At 37.8% G+C, this 19750-nt stretch overlaps 1 protein-coding gene and 1 long non-coding RNA gene across 15 annotated transcripts in view; one reads left to right on the forward strand and one right to left on the reverse strand.

Moving 5' to 3' along the window:
• The window catches only part of ppfibp2b (PPFIA binding protein 2b), a 77601-nt gene that overhangs the window by 49520 nt on the left and 8331 nt on the right, over nucleotides 1-19750 (forward strand). For 5 of the 13 annotated variants that reach the window (XM_053682014.1, XM_017474448.3, XM_053682012.1 and 2 more), the window contains 11 exons: nucleotides 248-385; nucleotides 4359-4580; nucleotides 6776-6871; nucleotides 10749-10860; nucleotides 12447-12479; nucleotides 13741-13802; nucleotides 13890-13965; nucleotides 15536-15648; nucleotides 16964-17034; nucleotides 17273-17326; nucleotides 17814-17874. In XM_053682014.1, the coding sequence (XP_053537989.1) occupies nucleotides 248-385; nucleotides 4359-4580; nucleotides 6776-6871; nucleotides 10749-10860; nucleotides 12447-12479; nucleotides 13741-13802; nucleotides 13890-13965; nucleotides 15536-15648; nucleotides 16964-17034; nucleotides 17273-17326; nucleotides 17814-17874 (1038 nt within the window). The remainder of the gene's footprint in view (nucleotides 1-247; nucleotides 386-4358; nucleotides 4581-6775; nucleotides 6872-10748; nucleotides 10861-12446; nucleotides 12480-13740; nucleotides 13803-13889; nucleotides 13966-15535; nucleotides 15649-16963; nucleotides 17035-17272; nucleotides 17327-17813; nucleotides 17875-19750) is intronic. The other 8 variants (XM_053682013.1, XM_053682015.1, XM_053682011.1 and 5 more) reach the window with 6 other exon arrangements.
• Nucleotides 18399-19338, reverse strand: LOC108268993 (uncharacterized). Of its 2 annotated transcripts, none has more exons than XR_006982957.2 (3): nucleotides 19250-19338; nucleotides 18642-18699; nucleotides 18399-18556 (listed from the first exon to the last, which is right to left on the reverse strand). It is a non-coding gene; the product is annotated as an uncharacterized LOC108268993 (long non-coding RNA). The 2 variants fall into 2 exon arrangements; XR_008396830.1 differs by lacking the exon at nucleotides 19250-19338 and adding an exon at nucleotides 19116-19199.

The raw sequence follows: 19750 nt of genomic DNA on the forward strand, positions 1-19750 counted from the left end.
GGAATGCAGAGAAATACACATTAGGGGGGCAAAGAGGAAGTAAAAATAGCGTTGGTTGAGTGTGTATATTTAGCACTGCTTGGCAGGGCCCCAGGATTGGATCTTGGGAAACTTGCTTGTAGAGCAGCAGAAAGTCTCGTTGTGTTGCCTGGATCATGTGTGTGTATGTGTGTGTGGACGTGTGTTCAGATGTGTTTACTTGTGTGTGTGTGTGTGTGTGTGTGTGTGTGTGTGTGTGGGTGTGTAGGAGCTACTGAACCGCACCTCGTTGGAGACTCAGAAGCTGGATTTGATGGATGAGGTTTCATATCTGAAGCTGAAGCTGGTCAGTATGGAGGGCAATCACAACCACACGGAGAGAGACGACAACCAGCACAAAGCTGAGGTACTGTCAGATCTGTCCATCACTCCATCTCTCTTTGACCATCTATCACTCTATCTATCTCTCTATCAACTTTATCCTTCTGTTCATTTCTTGCACTCTCTCTCTGTTGGTTTATCCAGTTATCCTTCTACTAATATTAGTTGATTTCTCTACCGCTAACTTTTATCTCGCTCTCTCTCTATCCCTTTTTTTATTTATATCTCTTTATCTGTCTTTATCCTCTTTGGTTTTATCCATCTATCGGTCTATCAGTCTAACTAGAATCTCTCTCTATCCCCCTTTTGGCTTTGTCAGTCTATCAGTTAATCATTTTATCCCTCTCTCCCTCTAGTTTATCCATCCTTCACTGTATCACTTTTTATGTTAACCTCGTATCACTCTATCATGTTACCAGTTTATCCCTCTCCTGCTCTGTCACTTTATCAGTTTATCCTTACGCTACTTTATCGCTTTATCAGTTTATCCTTATACTTTATCGCTTTATCAGTTTGTCCCTCTCTCACGCTGTCGCTTTATCAGTTTATCCTTGTACTACTCTATCACTCTTAGTTTATCCCTCTAATGTTCTGACTTTATCAATTTATCCATCTATCCCGCTATCATTTTATCCATCTAATACTCAGTCAATGTATAAGTCTTCCATTTCCATCACCTTTTCAGTTTATCTCTCTCCCACTCGTATCATTTTATCAGTTTGTCCATCTTATCTATTTTGTCATCTACCACTCTATCAGTTTATACCTCTGCTACTCTATCACTTTCAGTTTATCCATCTACCACTCATTTTCTGCTCTTTCACTTGTTCTATCAGTTTATCCCCCTCATTTGGATGACTGTGGTTTTTAAGTGCGTTGGTGGTTTTTTGTAGGGTTTGAATCTATCTCTCTCTCTCGCTCTCTCTCTTTCTCTCTCACTCTATCTGTCCATTTAAGGCTCGTCTGGTATGGCTCACCACCAGCTGTGTTTATTTTCTTGCCTTTTTTTCTCGCATGTTATATGCACCCATAATTCTACACTGCTGTGTTCGTGGGTTTATGGAGTACTCAGACTCTTGGATAGTAGAACCGGTGATAGTGCTCAGACTGAACACCTTGCTGAAAATATAAAGTGTTCATAGGAAATGTGCTCACGTGACCAGCTGGATCAGCACACACGCCTTGCTCGTGCTGAAGAATGTGAGCGAGGGTCAGACACTAATTGAAATGTGACCTGTCTGAAGTGACAGCATAGGTTTGGAGTGTTGGGATTCGAGGCATCCGCATTCCTGTTCTTCCCCTGCTGAGTAGAGCTTCAGGCTTCCTGAAAGACGTAGAGTTCTAAAGTGCTCAATAAAAGTCCTTAAAGACGCCTGTCCCAGACTCAGCTGTCCCGTAAACGAGATTCTTGAATGTTTGGAGCTGAGCTCTAGTCTGTAGACCACCTACTAAACCACGTAAAGTACACTTGGTCATATAAAATGTTACAGCTGAATAAACTTGTACTGCATCGACACTGTACTCCTTGGTCCTGTTACAGGTGGGGTTAATGTTAAACCTGCTGATGTAACAGGAAGTTTGCTTACTTTGGTCACTGTTTCCTGTTCACTTCACAAGCAGGACAACTTAGTTCCAGCTAATTACACTGACGGATCAAATGTAAAGTAACAGTCACACAGTTTTACTCCACATTTAGTCAGTCAGCCAAGCTGTTATCTCGAAATATTGACAAAAGGATGTCATAGAATTAAAAACATTCTTCACAGTCAACACATCGCTTACTTTTTAAATATTTTGACTAGCTACTTCGACTTGTACTTGAGTGAGATTTTTAACACAGTACTCAAATACCAATACTAACATTCCTTTATTATGGAATAAATTAAACAATTGCTTTTAGATTTTGCTAATGCCATTAATCCCACAAGCCTACTCCACTCTATAAACCAGTCTGGAGCTAAGTCATGTCGAGATTTAAAGCAGTAGTTAAGCCAGAAATGAAATGTTATCTGACAATTTTCTATTTCTACAGTACTTTTGATTAACTAAGATAATTTAGTTTTGTAGTCGACTTAAATGCTAATGTAGGCAACAAAGAAGTGTTTCTTGGCTAATCCACTTCTTTAGGAGTAAACGCTAAACTACGACTTGCTCGTCTATACAATGCAGTGTTGGCGCCGGGGTAAGCAAGCCCTCCTTGCATCTGTTGCATCAACAAACACTTTCTCTGAGTGTGACAGCTGCGGACACTCGCTTCAGCACCACAGAATGACAGAAATCCTCCAGGAACATGCCACAGACACACGCTTTCCCCACAGACCACTGAGTGCGGTGGCTAAATATAGGTGTGGAACGTGGGCCTTATCATCAGCTTCAAACTGGTCATATCATATGAAACTTCCTCCATCTGGGAGTCCATACATGCCTGTCACTGTTCCTGTCCATGAATCATTCAGACTGCACGGCATGTGAAACGCTAAGTGGGAAAACTGAACCGAACATTAGCATCATATGCACTAAGCTCGGATATTCTAGCGTTCATTTAGAAATGGAGGAGACTTGCTTGGATTGACAGCTGTGAGGGAGTGAAGTGAACAAGATCGGATTTGTGCATATTTTTGTTTAAGATAACAGATATGAAAAAAAAATATGGACAGGACATGCTGTTATAGGAAAAATAAAATCAACAATGGGGTGGTGTGAGCCAGCCTGACGCAAAGCGTCAGTCACTGATACCCCCATATATTTCCTCTTTTACCACAAAAATTTGACAATGCTTACAGTTTTTTATGTATTAATGACTGATCGTTCTTTATAAACATTTATACTTGTATGTAATGTTGTGGAACATAATAATGAGACATAATAACTATTCGTTCCCCCACCAGCCTCTTTTTTTTTTCTCTGTTGTAGTTAATAAGACTTCACATGTCACAAAAAAAAACACTCCTCCATCCTGAAGACTTTCCTGTAGCAGAAAACTTGCTGACCCTTACAATGTACTGACACTGGAGACTCCTTACAATGAGTGTCAACATTCCAGTGATTAGACAATAACTTTTTCTTTGTTAAATAACAACACTTTTTAAAAATGTGCTTAATATAAGCCTTAGATTACGCAGAGCATCCGCCGTAGTCCCTGCGTAAATTTTTACTATAGAAATTATAATGTATTGCAACGAACGAGTGCATTAATATAAGCTTTGGTGCTGGCACTGAGGTCAGAACGGTTGTTAGAGAAGATGAATCAACCTTCTGACCAATCAGGTTTGAGATTTCAAACCTGTTTTGACGTACATTACTGGGCTATTGCCTGAATTCAACTATCTTTGGTCACTGGTCTACTTTGGGCTTCTCCTGGTCGGCCTTGATCCGATAGCCTTAATAGCATCCTATATATGTTGGGGATTTTTACGTTGATGTTAGGGCTGGAGAATATGACAATATATCGATATTGTGACAGTTATGTCAACTACAATCTCTGGAAGCAGATTTCTACTGTTTTCAATCTTTACATTTGTAAAATGTTCATTTATTCTTGTGCATATTAAATAAGTGTTATCAAACTACTTATTTCTAAGGTTGTTTTTTTTAAACGCAACAGTACAATAAGCCTATACAGTATTTTGAATATAAATGTCCTGAAATATCATGATATGATACTTTTTGTCATATTGCCCAGCCCTAGTTGGCACCTAGTAATGCTTGTTCTTTATATATCTTTGACTTCCTCAGCATAGATGCTGTCTCTTTAAAAGTACCAAACATTTCTAATGACAATTAAGTAGACACAATTTATTAAGAGAGACATTTTATTACACAAGACCAGTATTTGTGTTTTTTCATAACAGTAGTCTTTTAGAAAATAAAATATTGGTATTCTATTCTACTCTGTTCTATTCTATTCTATTCCTAGCCCTCATCTTTCTTTTCCTTCTTTTGTTTCCATAACCATTTTCACATTTTCTTCCATTTGGCTTGTTTTTTGTCTGTATCAGTGTGTGGTTAATGTGATCAGCGAGCTCCAGGCGCAGATGCGCAAATTCCAGCAGGAGATCAGCACACGCATCCAGGAGCAGCGGGCTCTCGAGGGCCACCCGGAGAGCACGGCTCGTGATGTCCACGATGCGCATTATGTTCTCGATCGCAGCACAGATGCCGACATGTGCTCATCAGATTCCGAGGACTGCAGACGCCAATGTAGTTCTGTAGAAGACAATGTAGGCGGGCTTTTTGTTGTGCCGTGAAGCTCACTGCACGTCCTTCCCTACCGTCACAGACTCATTTCCATTTCCACTCTAACATTAACAAGCTCTGCTCATGGCGTAAAGGCTACAGAAGGGGGGTTCTTATGGTTACCGGTGTCCGCTGTGCACTCTCAGAGTAGAGTGATTTGGTTTAAGGAATCTGGTGTTCCTGCATGATTGGACCTCTCAACTAACCCAGGGGGTGTTGAGAGGTTTTTTTTTCCTTTTCTTTTTTTTCCCTACGCTGTAGAGATAGTGGGGTTTGTTGATGGGTAACACTTCTAAAAATTCTATCTATCACTCTCAATAAAAGGGTAACTGATCCTTTTCTTGCTACTATTGTGGTATAACTACAGATATATCTATCTTTTGTACCTTTATCATACAACTTGACCTTAAGGATCCCTGTTATACCTTAAATATTAACTTCAGGTTCTCAGCTCCAGTTCTACTGCCCCAAAGTGTTAGATACTTTTTCTAATATGTTTGATCAAACTATCCATCAAGCTCTTTACTTCAAGCTGTTAAGTGCAGCAGGCTGTTTTTTTTTTTTAAACCATTGCATTAAATTCATAAAGTTTAGTCCCTTTTTACTGAGAGTGTAAATTAATTTGTATACTTTGAGTTGCTATGTTATTAGGTGCACTCCTAACTATACATATTGGGCATTTTATCAAGTTCACAGTCCAAGGTTTCTACCTCAGGAACTCCAAAAACATGTATCAGTTGGTATAATCAATCTGGTTTACCCTTTTCATTTTCTCCCCCAGAGTAGGAACTTATCTGGATGAGCTGTGGTGGAGCTTGTCTTACAAAACATTAATGAATGGACAAATGCAAGCTTCAAAGACTGACTAACCCTATAACATCTAACTGAGGGGGAGTATATTTTGTGCATTCCTGCAGCAAAACAAACTCAAAGGCACAAAATGGAGCATTGTTTAAGCAGCTGATTTAAAAAGTTATGTCTTTGTTAGCATCGTATTGGTGAGAACAATACTAGTAAACTTCAATTTTATTCCCTTCAGTGTATACTATGGAAAGTATTCAGAGTTGAGTTTCACCAATGACTTTTGGTTTGATGTAACCACACGTTACGTGACACAATGAAATGTATGCTTTGGGCTGTGAACACACTGGAAAATCTATGGCATGCTATTTGAGGCCGATATTAAATACATAAATATTACACTATTCATTTAGGGACTAATACTATCGTCTCTTTAAAGTCTATTAAAAAAAAGTTGTTTTTTAAACAAGATGATTTCAGAGGAGAAAATATCTTTGTATCTTTAAAACCGAATGTTTGTATGGATAAAATGATCAACTACTCGAAATATTCAACTCCAAACTTAAATATACCCCACATCCTGTAACTATTGGTTTATCTGTTGGACTTAAGTCATCAACTCTGTAAACAGCCCAAAGTTGCTCTACTGTTCCCACACAATTAAATTTCATAACTACCATTTCATCTACATCAGTTAACAGTCACAGTTCCTGCAGTGCTGTGGGAAGCCAAACCAGGAACTCCTCCAGGAAGTGTGTATTTCTGGTTCAGAGGATTCCACATAAAACTACTGATTGTAGACCCACTCTAAATCTATCAGTAGGTAGCTGTGCTCCTTTGGTAGTCTCTTTCCACTGAAGAACAAATTGTGCATAGCTACACATCAGCTACAGTCTGTAATTGTATACCTACATAAATGAGCAAATGTAAAAGTGTAGCTACACATGGTGCACCTGATAACCTGGCAACTTATTATATAAGAATACATCTAGTACATTTATGGTGGAGGAGCCTGAGTTATAACTACAGATGTGGGCTAATGACTGACTGATCAATGAAAAGTTTTGCCTTGTTTCAGGACTTCCATTAACAGCACGGTGTGTGGCGTGGGCTCAGGTACAGGGGCGGTCTGGATATTCTTCACCCCACTCTTTGGACTGGGTTTATTGTGTGTTTTTTTTAGCCAAAAAAAAAACAGGTGAAATGTTCTTTTAACTCTTAGGGTGGTGGCAGTACGATGATGATCAATGCACTGACCTGAATCATGACCTGAGACCTTTTAACATGGTTTAACATCCTTATAGATGTCGATTATCCTTTGCAAAGTTGAACTTGAGTGCACATTTGAGTTTTTGTGTATGTGCGTGTGTGTTTTTAGCAGGCGCTGGTGCACCAGCTGCGTGCGTTGAAGGCCAAAGTGGACGATTTGGAGAATGAGAAATCGCAGTATGAGAGAAAGCTGAAAGCCACAAAGGTAATGTGAATGTTTTTCTCTGTAGAAAATGATTCAACCCTTGTTTGTGGATACTTTTAAATGTTTAACTTCTTAACCTGTTTCCATCGTTGTTACGCTGCCCCTGTCTTCATTCACTGGGATTTGAAGTCAAGAGTGCACTGGCTTTTGTCAGTTGGCTTTTACGCCTCTCTTTCATTTCCTCTACACTCTCTTACTCATAATTATGTTTATCTCTGTACGCTCTGTCTCACTTTCTCTCACTCTTCATCTAGCTTGCTGTCTCATTTTTTTTTACTACTTTAATGGTCAAAGGAGAGTGCCTGAAGTGTATGTGAACTGTAAACAAGCTAAAATTAGCACTAGAGCCTGGCCATTTTCTTAAATAGCATAAAAAAAATCACATTTTCTGTTCAGACCAAATGTAGTCAGTCAGCTAATAATGATCAGCAAGATAGTGGACAGTAGGGACTATAATGTACACAAGTCAGACTGTCAGTAAGCTGTTTAACTGTGGTCCAGCAAACCCAACAAATATTTTAGCAGATAGTACCCCAGTACTACTACAAATAATGTAGCAAAGCCGATAAACGTATGGAGGGGGGGACTACCATCGAAACTATTCCAAGCATGAACTAGTTTATCTCCTGTAGTGGTTTATTCAATCACATACATTTATGTAATTGATTTAGCTAAAGGCAGCCCATAGACTAGATATACAGTGTAAACAAATAATACAAATAATAGGACAAATGAAAATAAAATGGTAGAGAGACGATTGGACAGATAAGTATGCGTTTATTCTTTGTTTCAAATTTAAGACTGTTGTATCTCATTTATTCAGAGTCCACGCTTTTGTCAAACTAGCCTTAAACTATGTCTGTAGCTCTCTCTAGTTTTCTATCCCACTCTATATACAGTAATGCAACACCCCCCCCCACACACACACACACACACCATCCCGCTCTGGCTCGCTCTTACGCTTTCTCTCTTCGTCTCTTTCTCTCCCTCTCTAGCTCTCTATCTCTTATTCTCTTCATGTGTGTTACCAGTCGCTCATGACCAAGCTCTCGAGCCTGAAGCTTACAGTCGAGCACACTCAGGTTGAGAAGCAGCGCTGGGAGGAGCGTTGTCGGGCCGCTCAGGTGCTTACTCGTCTTCGTCATCCCCTAACCTTCATCACGAGGGAGTAGAACATGAAGGACAGGACCACAGAGATGCACAGTGTGAGCTCGAATGCTACATGAAACAAATGTAAAACTTTGAGCTTTACTAAATTCATCAGGAAACAGATCTACTGGCGTCTTCAATGAGTCGTAGTGTTTTATTGGCTGCAAACAGTTTTGCGAATCAGAAAGAATTCATTCCAGTCACAGATTTTTTTTAATGAATTGTTCATTCTGAAACAGAAACGTCATTCAGAAACAGAAATCTTCATTTTCACTTATTTTCCATGCAATTCAAATGAAGTTTAAATCGAAATGCAAGAAGCGTGATGTAATGTCAACGTAACAATTACAGCAATGATGTAGGTCGTGTCACAGTGTAACAACACCGTGTTAACTTACTGTCAATATTAGCTTAAGTTGTTTGTTAAATAGCCATGATTCTTAGGAAGCGTTTACACTTAGTCCATCCATCCATCCATCCATTTTCTATACCACTTATCCTACTGGGTCACTGGGAACCTGGAGACTATCCCAGGGAGCATGGGGCACATGGCAGGATACACCCTGGACTGGGTGTCAATCCATCACAGGCACAATCACATACAGATTCACACAACCATTCATACACTACGGACACTTTGGACATGCCAATCAACCTACCACGCATGTCTTTGGACTGGGGGAGGAAACCGGAGAACCCGGAGGAAACTCCCGCAGCATGGGGAGAACACGCAGACTCCACACACATAGGGCAGTGGTGGGAATCGAACCCCCGACCCTGGAGGTGTGAGGAAAAACGTGCTAAACGTGCTAATGATTTGGTTTGCAAACCAAAAACGCAAATAGGAAAACATTGTCTTATTTGGAGGCAAATAGGGATAAAATGTCAACGTAAAACTTTTGTGTATCAGTCATAAATACACCAATAAATGAATTCAGAAATGTAAACAAATCTTTGACAAGTGTGCATAGAAATGACAAAAATCACCCAAACACAAAAAACACTCAGTTGGTGCTAAATAAATGATTCAATAATTCTATAAATAACTAGTTTAAAATATTTGTGTTTCATATCCCCTGTTTATTTTCTCTTAAAACAAGTCTCAGCAAAATGTAATCAAAAGGTCCTTACTAAACAAAAGTTAAGAAAAAGATTGCTTGCCCCCATCTCCCGTCTGATATCCCAGTTGTTTTTACAATCTTGCAAATCATTTAACGTCTTTGTTTCCTCAGCGTTTTGAGACTTCTACAGAATGTGCCAATACGCTAAAGGCAATGCAAAAGACAAAGCAAAATATATCCACCCATCCATCCATCTTCTGTACCGCTTATCCTTTTCAGGGTCACGGGGAACCTGGAGCCTATCCCAGGGAGCATCGGGCACAAGGCGGGGTACACCCTGGACAGGGTCCCAATCCATCGCAGGGCACAATCACATATACACTCACACACCCATTCATACACTACGGACACTTTAGACTCGCCAATCAGCCTACCATGCATGTCTTTGGACTGTGGAGTAAACCGGAGTACCCGGAGGAAACCCCCGCAGCACAGGGAGAACATGCAAACTCCGCACACACAGGGCCAAGGTGGGTATCGAACCCCCAACCCTGGACGTGTGAGGCGAACGTGCTAACCACTAAACCACCGTGAATATAACACAACTTTGAATATACCTTAAAAAGTTCACACAATTCTGACTGAATTCCAGTTTAGTGATGAAGAAGGTCCTCTCCTACAGTTCTGATGCTCCTCTAACGTTCTTCAACTTTGTGCTCCTCTTGTTTTTCTTTGTGTCGTACCTCCATGTATTGTCCAAGCCCAGCAGTTGTTGTATAAGGTGGTTTTCAGGTCTATTTTTTTTGTCCTCATCATCATGTGTGAGGTGTTTAGTGTTACTTTAATGATTGGTAAACGTGTCAGGCTTGAGAATTGAGGAAAAAAGGTTGAGTTTCATGGTGGTCAGTTTCTTGAAATAGATTACTGATTTCTCGGGAATGTGGGTGCATGCGTGTGTGTGTGTGTGTTTGTGTGTGTGTGTGTGTGTGTGTGTGTGTGTGTGTGTGTGTGTGTTGAGAGAGGGAGGTAGAGCAGCACTCTTGATGTTGACTGGAGGAGACAGTGCACAATTATCCTGTGCTTTTTGCTGAGCAGGATCTAATGATAGAAGATCTGTGATCTCCACGAACTCTGTCTTATTTAAAGCCTCATTGCGGCATAGACGAGTAACATGGTGACATCAAAGAGGCCAGATCTTCCTTTTTCTTTATAAGTGTCAGTTTATAAGTGTCAGTAGCTGGATCGTTAATGGCACCCGAAGCCCTGAGGTCCTCCTTCAAACCTGCGTTTTGATGAACATTGGTGAACATCAACAAAGTGCTGAGCCGTGATGCAGTAGTTCTCAGGTCCTCATGAGTGCATGGGTGTAAAAGCCAAAAATCTGGAACAAGTGCATCCTTCCTCTCTCCTGAATCTCTTATCATCCAATCTGTCCATCCATTGTGTAGCCTGTCCTCTGTGTAGATGTTACTGTTCATGTCCCATGTCCCTCCTAGACTAGTCAGATGTACCACATTAAAGTGTTGATGTCTCCTGTGTTTAAACCACAACATCGACTCCAGTGTATGGTCCCTCATGTGGGATTGATGTTCCACGGTGTACAGTATACTGCAGATCACACGGGACGATGATGAACAGCAAGCAATAATCTAATTTCGTTTTTGCAGACAGAGATCACCGAGCTTCAGCAGCTTTTGTCCTCCAAAGATGCAGAGATCGATTGTCTACAGAATCAACTCCTGTCCAGAGGAAATATGAACAGTGACGGTGTGGAAAGAGGTAAGCTAGTCGTGTCTGCTGAAAATGCCATGTAGCTGACCCAGCACTGCTGTTTGTTAGTCCAAATTAATGGAGCTATTTTTCATTTCTTATTGTTCCTTGTCCTGCGATTTTTACTGTATTACTGAGCAGCCACATGGTCCAGCGTTTAGGATTTTGGTCCTGCAAGATGCCTGTCGCTATGTGCACCTCTAACTCTTACAACCATTAATAGTTGAATCACAATGGCATTCATTTCATTTTAAAACAAACACACAAACCTGTTTTTCCTTGTGTTTGCTTTAGTAGACACCATGCATGCCACATGCAATGTTATTATTGCTATTTTTTAATATAATAAGTCATTTAGCAGTCCGAGTTATTTTTTTTGTGATTGTTGTGGCCAAAAATGCTTGATTTTGTTGTTGTTTTTTTTCTTCAAAACCTTTGAACAAACTTTTTTTGCAGAAAATTACGTGAATTGGCGAAATTGCAACTAGTTTTTCGCAGCGGTGTTTGTTGGATAATGAAATACAGTGCTTAGATTCATTTAATACATATAAATGTAAGATAACTATAAAATATTAAAGGATTGATTTTGTATTAAAAGGTATTAAAAATGAGCATAAGATATGGTCATAAAGTGAAAACGTATTCAGTGTTATAAAATCGAAAATTAAAGTAATTCCTTTTTACACATTTCACACTGTTGTGAAGTATTATTTTAAAAGCTGATATGTAGTAACTGAGACTCTTGTAGGTATTGCGTAATAAATACGATGTATTAAATGTGGTCCGGTTGTATTTTTAATTCCTGACATGCTAGTACAATTTATTATTATTATTATTATTATTATTATTATTATTATTATTATTATTATTATTAAATGATAAAGTGCATTTTAAGGCTGGATGGACAGATAGGTTTAGTGAGCAGCTATATTTTCACTCACTGGACAAAAAAACACAACAAAATTAAAATTGTGATAATTTCATTCCATAGATCTTATGTTTGTTTTAGTGTATTAAAATATTTGGAATATATGCTGTTAAAGTTTTAATAATGTCAATCGATGATAATAATCATCATCATCATCATAATGGCAATAATTATTATAATAATTAATTTGTATCTTTCATAAATTTAAAATGCAGCTTAAAGTACTTTACAATGTAAAATAAAAACAAAAATAAAGAAACAAAACAAGATATTCAACAATAAAATAGTAAATAAAATAGGCAAATAATAATAATGAAATAAGTATACAACATTTGCGTGCCTTATTTACATAGTTTATTTACTCATATATTTCCTATATACAGATAAGTTTCCTTTCTGTCTAAATATTTTTTGTAGTGTGCTAATTTTATATAAATGTACCATATTAGTTTATTATCTGAAAATACATCTATCTATCTATCTATCTATCTATCTGTCTAAAAATAATGATAAGGCGATATGTACTGTATATGTCATTACTGGTGGTCTGGAAAATGGCTACGTAAGGTATTCGAAATGTTGCACCAGTTCAAATCTGTCTTAGAGCAGGTGATTAACCCGTGTCTCTCTCTTCTTGTGGCGTCTCTTCCTCTGCTCTGTGTTGTAGAGGAAGTGTTCAAGAGGAAATTAAAAGACAAACGTAAGCAAATGTGTGACCAAATGTCGTCACTTTGCCACTTTGCACCTCACTGCTGAATTTCCTATTTCACACCGGCATGCAGTCACTCTTATTCCATCGAGAGCTCTGTGTGTGTGTGTGTGTGTGTGTGTGTGTGTGTGTGTGTGTGTGTGTGTGTGTGCGTGTGTGTGTGCGTGCGTGTGGGAGATCTGATTCATCTGTAGAGTCACACCCTGTAAAACACACACACACATGTTTTCTCAGTTTAGTCTCTGTGTGTTATTTGTGTATTTGGCAAGTTACGAATTACAAATTAGCATTCATCATTGGTGACTGAATTTATTTCTGTACTATTATACAAAAGTTTTTAGAACTCGGCATTTTGCAAAGAAATTACATATAAAGTGTACAAAAAGATATATAGGACAAAGAAAAGTATAATAATAATTTAATTACAAGTAATACTTTAATTATAAGTAATACTACAGCATTTGGCTGGTGCCCTTATCTAGAACGACTTACAATGATCTCATTCATACAACTGAGCAGTTGAGGGATCAGGGCCTTGCTCAGAGATAGTGCTGAGATTTGAGTTTGTTTTTTGAGCTTGTAAAATTTAGATGGATGTTTATGGCTGTTTTCACATTAAGGGTTATTTTTTTTTAATCAATGAAAAGGTTTATATGTATAATCTTATGGGGAGCAGGGGCAGGACAGAAGGAATGCAACGGCTTTTAAAAAGCACCACCGTCTGTAACGGCTTTTAAAAAGCACCACCGTCTGTAACGGCTTTTAAAAAGCACCACCGTCTGTAACGGCTTTTAAAAAGCACCACCGTCTGTAACGGCTTTTAAAAAGTACCACCGTCTGTAACGGCTTTTAAAAAGTACCACCGTCTGTAACGGCTTTTAAAAAGTACCACCGTCTGCAGACGTCGTCAGCAGAGATTCCAAAGTTGCAAAGCATTTTTTGACGTCTCAACACGTTACGTTGCAAACTGGGAGCAATCGAGAAAAACAAAAATGGAGGAAAAAAATTTAAATGATGAAAATTTGTTATTTTAGTGAGCGTATATGAGGAGATGCAAATAACAACATTTGAAATATTTAGTTTCTAATATTCTAAAGTTGCAATATAAATGAAACAATAATAGCACAACACACAGGGTCTAGATTATCTTAGAGTGTAAACCACCAGTGATTTACCATGCTGTTTTTTTGTGTGTCTGTGTGTGTGTGTGTGTGTGTGTGTGTGTGTGTGTGTGTGTGTGTGTGTGTTCCAGATCTAGAGATGCAGAGGCTGAAAATTGGGATGGAGTCACTTTTAGCTGCAAACGACGAAAAGGTTAAGCCTTGCTATACAAATTATAGAGTGTATTGCTTAGTGTGTGCGTGTGTTACTGATCTAAGATCTGGGTTTTGTCATACACAGGATCGTCACATAGAGGAGCTCACAGCGCTGCTCAGCCAATACAGGAAATGCAAGGACATGATGGTGCTTTCTCAAGGTAACACACTCAAATGTAAACACATTTAGTGATCGTAAGATGTACTTGTAGATGTACTAATTTGTTTGGTGGCCTGGAAAACCCCTTCATATGGTCAGATTGTGATGTATACTGTACTTGTCCAGATTTTTTTCTCAACCAAAATATGTATCAAAACCACAAATACTAGTTTTGCATTTTATTTACCAACTTGATCAAAGCGTAATATTTACTGTCTGATGAAATCGCATTTAGCTATCAAGGTTTGGTTAAACTGGCTCTTTACACAGCGTGATCTTTGCATAAATACAGTATATCCTAGAATACACATGTAAATAAACATGTCTATGTCATGAAATATAAGATAAGATAAGATAAGGTAACTCTTTATAAATCACAGGTCCGAAATTCCAGTATTAAACGAGACATAAGATAATATTGCAGCAGAAGGGTGTTAAAATGTGAATTGGAAAAAATAAACAACTATACAAACATGTATAAAACTGTACAGATGTATATTAATGAATGGATCTGTACAAGTATCATCTATAACTGTAGGTATACATAAAATAAGATAAGAATATAACCAGATGTACAGTTATGTGCATGTTACAGTATAATAGTGTGAAATATATTTATGGCTGCTTAAAGTTAAGGTGTCGGAGTATATTATTGGCAGAAGAAAAAAACAATTTAGTTAAAAAACCTGATATTTTTAGCGTTTTTTTTTTTTTTTTGTTACAGTGATATCACAGTGATGGGTTTTTCCCCTGACCACCACACATACGAATTTCTTCCTGTCTTTGTTATTTTAGCTCATAAAGTCTAAATTTAAAACAAAAGGATATACCAAAGTAAAGAAGTGTAATGACTTTCACTTGGCAGTATGGGATTATTTTGGATTAAACTCACACAGAAAAGTAAGAGAATTATGTGATGTGTGTATTAATACATTTTATTTTTATTACTTTTTAAAGGTGCAATAGTCAATTTTTTTTTATTATTCTTTACTTGTACAAATAACCAAGAAGATATGTAGAACATGATTTAAAAACAAATAAACAGTGGCTTAAGCCATGTATTAAGACATGGACTTAGCAAAAATTTATTGAGTCACTGAGAAAAAAAAGCTTTCTAAAACTGGCTTTGGGTCCGGAAAGCTTGTCTGTATTTGGATGCACCTCCTTTCAGTCGTTTCATAGGCACTGTACCCTATGGGCCACCATCGATCCAGGGGGTGGAGCTTTGTGAACATGGACGGGAATCATTAAAAAATTTAACCCACCTAACTAAGGCCTAATTTTGCAAGAAAAAAAAAAGACTAGTCTTACCCAGTGCACCTTTAAATATCAGACACAAACAGCAACTGCCCCATTTTATTTCAGTTAATTTCAGTATATATGTGGATCTATAGTGCAGTTTATACACCATTTTACACTCTCTCTCTCTCTCTCTCTCTCTCTCTCTCTCTCTCTCTCTCTCTGTCTCTCTCTCTCTCCCTCTCTCTCTTTCTCTCTCTGTCTCTCTCTCTTTCTCTCTGTCTCTCTCTCTCTCTCATTCTGTCTCTCTCTCCGTGTGTTTGTGTAAACAGTGTGTGGTGATCGGTTGCTCTGTGGCAGCAGTGAGGAGGATCTGAGTGGGTCTCTGAGGATGCGTGCGCTGCCCCAGAAGGCTCACTCAGACATCGTCAGGTCCAGCCTGCAGGTTCGATTGTAAACTCGCCTCTAAACACACAGGACTAACTTTTATAGAATAGCATGAAAAAATGTTTTTTAAATAAAGCTTTTCTGTGTGTAGTTTGGTGTCACGTGCATAAGATATGAATATATATGAAGACCATAATGAAAAAACGATCAGAGTCACAAAACTGTATTTTTGGAGTTGTGCATCCACGGCTGTTGATTGAGCATTGAAGAATGATCTCATAAATGTACTTGGATGATAGAAAGATCAGGGTCAAAGAATTTTCCATTTAAAATAAAGTCATGCTATGGAAAAATGATCACAGTCCAGTCACATGACCGAAATCGGCCAATAGGCTTTGAGTAATGGCGGACACCCAGCTGAGTGAATTTCATTGTTAACTTACTGTCGAATTTCTTCAACATGTCTCATTAGTAATTGCTGAAATATTAATATAATAATCTAATAATATGTATATTCTGTGAGTTTTCAGTATTTAAGTGATGTCGATGATGCTCAGTTGAATAAATTAGTATAAGTTCATCACTGTATTACTGTGAATACCCATGAAAGAAAGATCAGAGTATTTTTGAAGCATTTTTTCATGCTTCAATTAACACAATGTAAACAATAATGGCGCATAACTTTTGGAGTCTTCATAAAGACTATGAATGGGTCTAGTGAACATATCATCAAGATTTTCTCTGTTCTCAACTATTATGAAATAAGAAGGTTCTGAACTTTTAAATTCAAATTCTGGAATTCAAGCACAATGTGACTGATCGTTTTATCATTGGTGCCTTCATATGTAATCTCATACATACAAAAGCAAATTTTGAACTAAACTGAGAAATTAATGTTGAAGTGGGGAAAGTTCTGTATATTCAGAGATGGGTTGCACAGTGTAACAGGTAATCAGCTACATTAAGCTCATAGCCTCCAGTTTAGCTTTGTGCAAAGTACATGTCCAAATCATCACACATTTTTTAATTAATAAAAAATGATATTCAAGATATTTTCTATATGCTGAATATCATTTTTTATTTACTGTATATACTAAGATATTATTGATTGTATTTCAATCATTCTTTTACTGAAAGAAGAGGAATTATCTGCAATTAAACCTAGAAAGCTATTGTTGGCTTGAAATTATATGAAATTATATGTTTTTTTAGGACATTAAATAGGCCAAATTAAACAAACACTGCTTTTAGTAAAAAGAAGCTTTTCTACACTGAGAGAGAGAGAGAGAGAGAGAGAGAAATAAAAGAAGGATGAAAGAAAGAAACAAAGAAATTTCAGATTTTCAGGTTCAAATTTGATGTGTTTTGATTAGATGTCATCATCTCGAGGGACACCTCAAATCTTACTGCCGTCAATGTGTCTACAAAATGAGTTTGATTCCAGGTGAGGAACACACACACACACACACACACACACACACACACACACACAAACAAACACACACACACACACACACACACACACACAGGTGGCAGTATGTGTCTTGAGGGCTGAAATTTGAGTTACACTGAGTTAAAATCACACTTTCTTCCTGTTTCCTTTTGTCTTTTTCTTCTCCTTTCCTTTGATTCTCCACTTCATCCTTTTTGTCTTTCTTTCTGTTTCTGAATCTGTATCGCAGCTGTCGCAGTCTGCAGTCCCCCATGGACTGCCACAGCTTGCACTGCAGACAATGGCAAGTATGGGTGCATGTGGGTGCAGTGTGTGTGTGTGTGTGTGTGTGTGTGTGTGTGTGTGTGTGTGTGCGCGCGAATGCGCATGTGTTCAAACCAGTTCCAGTTGAGTCCTGTCAAGGGTTCTTACTCATGCCCTCTCAGGGAGTTTTTCCTTTCCAATCTCACATCTGGCTTTTTCATTAGGTATAGATCATCTGGATTTCTGCAAATCTGCTTTATGACAATGTCTACTATTAAAACCGCTATATAAATCAAATTTTGAAGATTGAATAGTCAGTACTGAGTAACTCAATGTCTATACTCGGCTATTATTAAAGCTACCGTAGCATTAAGGACTTTAAGGAGCCAATGGCATTTGATGTGTGATAATGTGATAATAATGTTATAATAAGTTAGAATTACATTATTATAGGATTTGAAACAATAAAAAAAATAAAAACATCTTTCCTGAATGCTGGGTTTGATGATCCCTTCCTCTGGTTGCAGGTCGACGTTGAGGATGCTGTCTTCCAGTCTAGAGGAGTTACAGAGTGGATCCAAACCGAGGGTTTGTATCATTTAATGCTTGCAGAGTTTTGTCTTGATTTAGCAGAATCTTTAAACTTTTCTGATACAATTTTGAAGAAAAATATTCATGTTAATCAGATGTGTTGAAGATTTTATTATTATATTCAAAAACTCACTGTACTATGAAATTCTCAGTTTGCTCATTCTCACAAATGCTACAGTAGAAAAATAAGAGATAAATAATAAACGTGCTTTTTGCTCATACAGTACACGGTTGAGTCAAATGAGAAACCTAAAAACGTGTGGCAATTTAAAACTGAATCGAACTGAAATGATCCAGTTGAAGTGAATCCAGGGATCCATGCACCAGTTAAGCGTTGTAACACTTAACATGAAGAAAATGGAGATGTAGATATTAGGGATGGGCGATATGTCTTAAATATGACTTAAAACAATACCATGATATTTTCTGGTATTTATTGCGATAACGATATCGGTGACGATATAAATATAGTACCATTTACCAATGTTTTGGGCTACAAGTGATAGCTGTGATCTTGAGACCCTCATAAACATAAACACATGATCCAAAAATAAAACTGATTTTCTGTAACCAATCCAGTTCCAGATTGTAGAGGTACAGTAGCTCCTCGTTTAGCGATGAAATCCTCCTCAGCTTCATGTCCGCCTTCCACCGTACTTATTTTCGCTCTGCACATAAGCTGCGAATGGGTCACACACAGAAATACGTCATCAACTAGGCTTTATCGTTATTATCATAATTCTTATTGTGAAGATAATTCCTACCGGTAAATCGCAAACGATAAGATATCGCCCATCCCTAGTAGATATGGTTTCGTGACACCTATTGGCAATAAACATTTCAAAATAAAAAAAATTATGGTTTTCATTCGACTCACCCTCTTAATAGTATTATGACATTAATTAATGTGATGAACAGCTAAGATGACTCATCTAAATGTAATTCAACAACATTTACTCAAAACAATCACATACTGGATAACATCACTGACATGGGGCTTTCAGAGGATTTTTTTTTCTTTTTTTACATATTCATTTTAACATGACATTATTTATTATGTAAGAGCTAACACCTGAGACATGTGAAGCATTATGTTAAGTCTGTTACTTCAGTGAAGACTCTCTTCATTATACCATGGCCCTGACGTTGTTTCCTTTCCTATACCAACACACCCAAACGTCATACCATTTATCTGTTCACAGTTACATTTAATGTTACATTTTCCTGTTGTCACTTACATTACAGCAGCTATAAGCAGTCGTTCCCACACCAGACTTTCTTTTCTTTCTCTCTTGAAGGTAATAAGCTTGTCACGTTACCAAGAAAGTCCTCTTTCCCGAAGAAAACAGAAAACTTAAATTTACAGCTTTACCTCTGATTGTTACAAAGTGCTGACACTGAAGACTCCTTCCATAAGTGCTCGAGAAACGTTTCCTGACTGAATATTTCACCATATCAACAAAAGCACACGCTTTTAACCTGTTTATGTGGAACTTCCGTCATACAAGTCCCTGTTTACGATGTTACTATAGAGACGATGACATATTAGAATGTGTGCATTAATATGTTTAAACATGTATAATATGTATAAACCTGTGATTTGCAGCTACACTACTGTCCGAGCTTCTGACACCTTCTGACCAATCAGAATCCAGAAACAAATTTAACAGAATTAAATAATCAATTATGAGTAATTTCTGTGGCCATGGTATAACTATTTATTGCTTATCGTCTATAGTTAATGGTAATTATAATTTGCCTATTAACAGAACCCAACTAATTGTGTGTGTGTGTGTGTGTGTGTGTGTGTGTGTGTCCTCCTCCCACCCTTTTTCCCTTTATTACCCTTATTCTCCTTTTTTGCTTACCCAAG

Source organism: Ictalurus punctatus, chromosome 8 (assembly GCF_001660625.3).
Source record: "Ictalurus punctatus breed USDA103 chromosome 8, Coco_2.0, whole genome shotgun sequence".
NCBI classification, from domain to species: domain Eukaryota; kingdom Metazoa; phylum Chordata; class Actinopteri; order Siluriformes; family Ictaluridae; genus Ictalurus; species Ictalurus punctatus.